The sequence below is a fragment of the Galeopterus variegatus genome, unplaced genomic scaffold, assembly GCF_000696425.1.
Source record: "Galeopterus variegatus unplaced genomic scaffold, G_variegatus-3.0.2 Scaffold3254, whole genome shotgun sequence".
NCBI classification, from domain to species: domain Eukaryota; kingdom Metazoa; phylum Chordata; class Mammalia; order Dermoptera; family Cynocephalidae; genus Galeopterus; species Galeopterus variegatus.
Window position 1 is genome coordinate 48779 of NW_007729365.1, and position 6088 is coordinate 54866.

General features: G+C 50.5%; 1 protein-coding gene across 1 annotated transcript in view; it reads left to right on the forward strand.

Annotated features, from left to right (window-relative positions):
• Window positions 1–2715: 2715 nt before the first annotated feature.
• The window catches only part of RCVRN (recoverin), an 8296-nt gene continuing 4923 nt past the window's right edge, over window positions 2716–6088 (forward strand). Inside the window, exon 1 of the mRNA XM_008584389.1 lies at window positions 2716–3117. Coding sequence (XP_008582611.1) covers window positions 2737–3117 — 381 coding nt within the window. The 5' untranslated portion in view covers window positions 2716–2736. The remainder of the gene's footprint in view (window positions 3118–6088) is intronic.

The following is a 6088-nucleotide window of genomic DNA, read 5'->3' on the forward strand; positions in this document are numbered from 1 at the left end:
GGGGTTCCGGGAGAGTCAATGGCCCCAGCTCAGACTTAACAAATCTACTCACAATACATCATCTCCAACAACTTGTTTGGCTAAGGAGCATGAGCTCTCCCCCTGATAGGAGATGTTTATGCAGGTTTTCAAACAAGCCTCCAGGCCGTGACCCCTCACTCTCAGCAGCATCAACACAGCTGCCTGCGGTCCCCTCCCACGGGGTCCCTCCTAGACACAGCGACCTGGAGACTGTGGACAGTACCAGGCTGCTTCCGACCTGGTTTCAGCTCCTTCCACCCTGTTCCTGGAAAGTACAGAAAAGACAGGGCTCTAGCTTCCTCCCACTTAACCCCAGAGCCATAGGTCCCTCGCCCACGGCCTCTTCCATTGTCATGGCAACCCAGCTCCTCACCTGTGGAGATGGAGACTCTTGCCCCCTCGGTTCTGGCCTTCCCAGGAAAGGAGGCACCTATAGAGAAGAGACAAGGGCCCTGAGCCAGGAGCCTGGCAGACAGGGCTTTCCTCCTGGCTTTGCCATTTTGCAGTCGTGTGACCAAGGCCAGCCACATGCCACTTGGAGCCTCCGTTTCTCACCCGTAACATTGGCCTCTCAATGTGGACAGGCCTGGCCCCCAGGAGACACCTCTAATGGCCTCCTGCTCGTGGCTCAGAGCAAGGGGCCGAGGCCTCTGACCTCACTTTCCTTCCACCCCCCAAGGCTGTGTCAGGGCTGCAAGGGAGCTCTAGAAGGAACACAGTTCCAGGGTGCAGCCTGGGGTGGGTGGGTGGGTGGGTTGGTTGGTTCAGTGACTGTCTTGTTTGTAACTGCTTGAGAACAAATGCCTGCAACAGGATAGTGCAAGTCTAGAAGAAGAAGAGAGAGAGCTCTTATTAAGAATAATCTGTCACAACTGATGGAAAAAACTAGGAAGTTCACACACACACACACACACACACCCCTGTAACATTAAGGTGGAACCGTAGCGGGAAGGGTGGCCGGGAGAGACAGGTTAGTACTGCAGTGCCTGGACTTCTCCATTCTTCCTGAGCAACACTGGGGTGGGCCTGGCAGGTGGCTGTCTCCCAGCAGCAGGGACCTGCTTTCTCTGGCCACTAGCCTGTTAGAAAATAGTGCACAGACTCCAACTTACCTTCCTGGAGATTGCGGGGGTGGTTCTTCATAATTCCCACCCCTGGGCAAAGAAGAGACAGCTCCCCCATCCCAGGTGGCAGTGCTGGGCTTGCAGGTGTGTTCTCTCCAGAACTGTGCTCAGCTAAGCCCAGGGCACCGCCGACCTTCCCTCTGGTGATGAGAACCCAGGTATACAGCATGCTCGCTGTGGTTTTTGCTGTGCTCTGTGCTCACACCCGAGCCAACTGCAGGACACAAAGCCTTCCTTCATTTGCACAGCACCGTCTCAGCCACTCACTCATTTACCGTTTACTCACTCAGCAAACATGTATCGCTGCCTACTAGCTCCCAGCACCGTGCCAGGCTGAAGACAGACGACCTGCCGGCTGAAACCAAACCACAGATGTAGTGTGTTTGGCTTACTCTGTGTTTTTTCAAATTTCAAATTTCAAATTAATTGCCAACGTTTAAAAGTGTGAAATTGCATCTGAAACTCTGATTTTTGGATTTCTCCTGAATAATTAAAAGAACTTCACAATCCCATGTGACCACTTTCAAATGACCACGTTCACTGGCAGCCCCTTTTGTGTGTGACACAGGCCCCGCTACTCCCTATGCTTTCCTGGCCGGTCTGCTCCGCTCAGTTGACCTGCTCCCCTGCAGGACTTTCTCTTTTGATCCCTGTTATTGATGAGTAATAACAAAAACTAATACGCATTTAGCACTAACTATGCACCAGGTTCCCCTGTAAGTGTGTCACGCATATTAACTAATTTAGCCTCATAGTAAAGTGAGGTAGATGCTATTATGCCCATTCATTCAAGAAATATTTGCAGAGGCCCCAAATCTGCCAGGTACTATTCTATCAATGGAGACACAGCCAGGAACAAAGCAGACAAGATCCCTTCCTTCACGGAGCTTTCACTGTAGTGAGGGCACAGTTTGGGGTGTGCTGATGGGGTTGGGGTGGGGGGGTGCTATTGTGAATAGAGTGGTCAGTATAGGCCTTGCTGAGAAGGTTAAATTCTTTGACATTTAAGCAAAGACATGACTGAAACAAAGGTTTAGGAGAAGAGCATCCCAGGCAGAGAGAGGCTAAGAAACGAGCCCGGGTCACACAGCTAGTTAAGTGGCCAAGCTGGGATGTGAACCCCAGGCTGGCTCCAGAGATTGTGCTCCTAACCACTGCACTATAGGGCTCCACATGAGATGCTTCCCTGCCCCTGAGACACCCCCAGAGGTGGAGACAGGCAGGGAGCATCATTGCTCTTAGAGGGCTGCAGCTGGGGGCAGGGGATCAGCTTGGCCCGAGGCTTCAGCTCTGAAGTTTTGGACCTCCTGTCCTATCCTCCCAGCATCTTCCCAGCAGGCCAAGATGAATCGAACGCCTGCCCTTGGCTCTTTATTTTAATCTCAGAAAGGTTCTGGGAGCTCCTCCTCTGCCAAGCTCCCCCACCCCTCCTCTTTCCAAGGGCTGAGAAGAACTGGTCACAAATCCTCCTAATCCTCCAGCATCTCGGTCTCCATCTCACAGTGACACTGAGCTCCAGCAGCCAGAAGACCCCGTGCATCCCACCCACGCACCCGGTGACTGCCCAGCCTCTGCCTACTCTCCCTCACCCATGGGGAACAGCAAAAGCGGGGCCCTGTCCAAGGAGCTCCTGGAGGATCTGCAGCTGAACACCAAGTTCACGGAGGAGGAGCTGTGCGCCTGGTACCAGTCCTTCCTGAAGGACTGTCCCAGCGGCCGCATCACCCGGCAGCAGTTTGAGAGCATCTACTCCAAGTTCTTTCCCGATGCCGACCCCAAGGCCTACGCCCAGCACGTGTTCCGCAGCTTCGACGCCAATGGTGATGGCACCCTGGACTTCAAGGAGTATGTCATCGCCCTGCACATGACCACCGCGGGCAAGCCCAACCAGAAGCTGGAGTGGGCCTTCTCCCTCTACGACGTGGATGGCAACGGGGCCATCAGCAAGAACGAAGTGCTTGAGATCGTCACGGTCAGTGTCCCCCTCTCCCCTTCTGGCTGTGCAGAACTGCCCCTCCCCCACCCCCTGCTGCTGCTGCTGCAGAAGGAGCCAGAGCTAGGGGTGAGGGGGTGGGATTCGGGACAGTGGCTCTGAGAGCCTGGCACAGGAAGGGCTCCAGGAGGCTGATATTAACAGAGAGCTGGGCACTTTTCCACAGCTTCCTTTTCTTCCTGTGATTGATATTTATTTCCTTTTCTTCCTTCCTTTCTTCCTTAAAATGTCCTTCAACGTTTTCAGCAGTACATGTTCAGATTCTGTCACGATTAATCTTAAACACACAACAAGTAGAAAGAGGTCAGAGTTGGGGGACACAAGCTCTGAGTTCCGGTCCTCGCGTCCTTCCTGGCACCAGCGGTCGCTGCACCTGGGCCTTGGCTCCTCCCCGGCTCTGGCCCCCCCAGTCTCCCCAGCACAAAGCACATGTCCCTTCTCTCTCTGTGTTGTCGCAGTGTCTGATCATTCATTGTGACTATTTTAGGTGTCTTAAGAATAGTTGTTACCTAATATATAAGTAACTCATAAAATGTAGAATTATATGCAAAAGAAAATTAAAGTTGTCTTGAATTGCTACATCCAGATAAAACAACTCTTCACATATTAGTATATATCTGTCCAGTCTTTTATCTATGTAGTTTTAAACAATTTTAGAACTGTGATTGTGTTCACGTGTGATTTTTATCATACTTTTTTTCAGTTACCCTTTTATCAGGAGTGTTTTCCATATCATTACACATTCTTCAAAACGTTTTCAATAGCTGCTTAGAATTCCATCTCATAGAAATGCCAAAAGGTTATTTAAATATTCCTATATTTGCAGGCATTAGTTTTGATCTTTTTCCTATTGTATTAGTTAGTTTCCTTCATTGAATATCTTTTCTTTTTTTCTCTTCTTTTGATGACTTTTTTATTGAAACATATTTATTATATATATTTGTGGGGTACAGAGCTCTATTTCAGTACATGAATACAATGTGTGATGATCAAATTGGGGTAATTACCACATCTTCATTGCAAACCTTAATCATTTCTTTGTGATGAGGACATCCGATCTCCTTTCCTCTAGCCATTTGATAACATGCAGTAAGTTATTGTTCATGATAGATGCCTAGCTCAACTGTATACCAATATTCCTATGTAGCTGTTTTGTGTCCATTAACTTACCTCTCACTGACTCTTTTTTAATCTCCCTGCCCCAGCCACTTGCTTTATTTTTCTAATTCCATTCCTGTTAGGAGAGAGGATGTATTTTCATATTTTATATAATTTGTTGTGCATTTGTAGACATGCCTTCATTTGCAGGATTCCTCCACCCTTATTAGGAGAAACTATAAATCAAATAGCAAAGTGCAGCCTGTGGTGTGGGCTCATCTTTCATATTTTATATAATTTGTTGTGCATTTGTAGACATGCCTTCATTTGCAGGATTCCTCCAGTCTTATTAGGAGAAACTATAAATCAAATAGCAAAGTGCAGCCTGTGGTGTGGGCTCATCCGCAGTGCCCAGCTTGGGCCTCTCATTCAGGGCAGGCATGTGCCAACCTCCTTGTCGGCTGGGCACGGCCTATAGGGCAAGCTCCCCCAGCTTGGCCGTAGGGTCTCTAGGTGGCCTGGGACAGGGGCCAAGTCATCAGTGTCACCTGAAGTATGCTGGACCTGGCAGAGGCCTACAAGTTGGTGCTTTTTGAGGAAAAGGAGAAGAAAGGGAAGGAAGGGAGGAAGGGAGGAAAAAAGAAAAGAAGGAAGGAGGGAGAAGGAAAGAAGGACGGAAAGTGAGAGGCGGAGAGGGTGTCAGTGGCTGAGGCTGCACAAGGTGGCACAAGCTCTGCTATTCACCAGACTACAAAGTCATGGGCAGAGCACTGGCCTGGGAGTCAGAAGGAACAGGTTCCCAGCTCCGACACCAGCCAGCTGTGTCACCACGGGAAAATCACATAACCTCCCTGGGCCCAGGGTGAAGACTGGCAGATTTCTGCAGGCTTTCCTGAGGCCCTGGAGGTCTGTCTGTCCCTTGTGTTGGAAGTAGGGTAGGGCAGGTGGCCCATCCCTTCCAGCACTTAGCCATCAAGCCTGCAGATGGTGCCCATGGCTCAGGACGGACACAGGAGCGCCGGGAGCCACTCACACTGCCCTGCACCTCAGGGGCTCTGAGTGCTGCCAGCAAGGCTGCTGCCCTGTTGATCTTCCCTTCGGGCTGATTGCACAGCATTTTTGCCCCTGCCTTACCTGCTCCCAGGTGTGACCCAACACACCGGCCTGCACACCAAGCCTGCCCCAACACTGGAGGATTTACTGCCTTGAGTGTCCGCTGTGGGCCTGGCCAGCCCTGGTGTTATGAGCTGGTGGAATCCTAAAACCTGGAGCTAGACGGGCACTTCAAGACCACCCATCCCTTTCCCTGATCTCACAGGTGTGGAGGCACGTCCTGCTTCTACGTTGCACAGCTGGCTCCTTTATTAGAGGAGAGAGAGGTGGGAAGGATTCTTGTGCCCAGACCTAAGCCTTTCTCTGGCTCCCTCCTTGAGTGGTAGGTTAGATGAGGGGCTTCCTGTGCCCTGGGAAGACCTCTGGAGAGTCCTTGCAGGCCCCTTGCCTCTCCCTTTCCCAGCCTCACCCAACACTCTCCAAGGCATTCCAGCGATAAGGAGGTGATCAGACTCTGGTTCTAGCAAGTTCTAGAACCAAATTGCCTGGGTTAGAATCTCTGCTTTCTTCTGGGTGACTTTCAGTTAGTTGTCTGTTTCATCATCTGTAAAATGGGACCGATAACACCCACTTCAGAAAAGTGGCTCATATTAAGTGCTCAACAAATGTTAACTGTTCTTACCATAAGGCAGTCCTGCTGGAGAACTGAGGTGTCACGTGGACACAAAAGAAGCCATTTGATACTCTAAAACCTTTGACAGGTAGGGTCTGAGATAGGATTCCCAAACTCCAGTCTCAG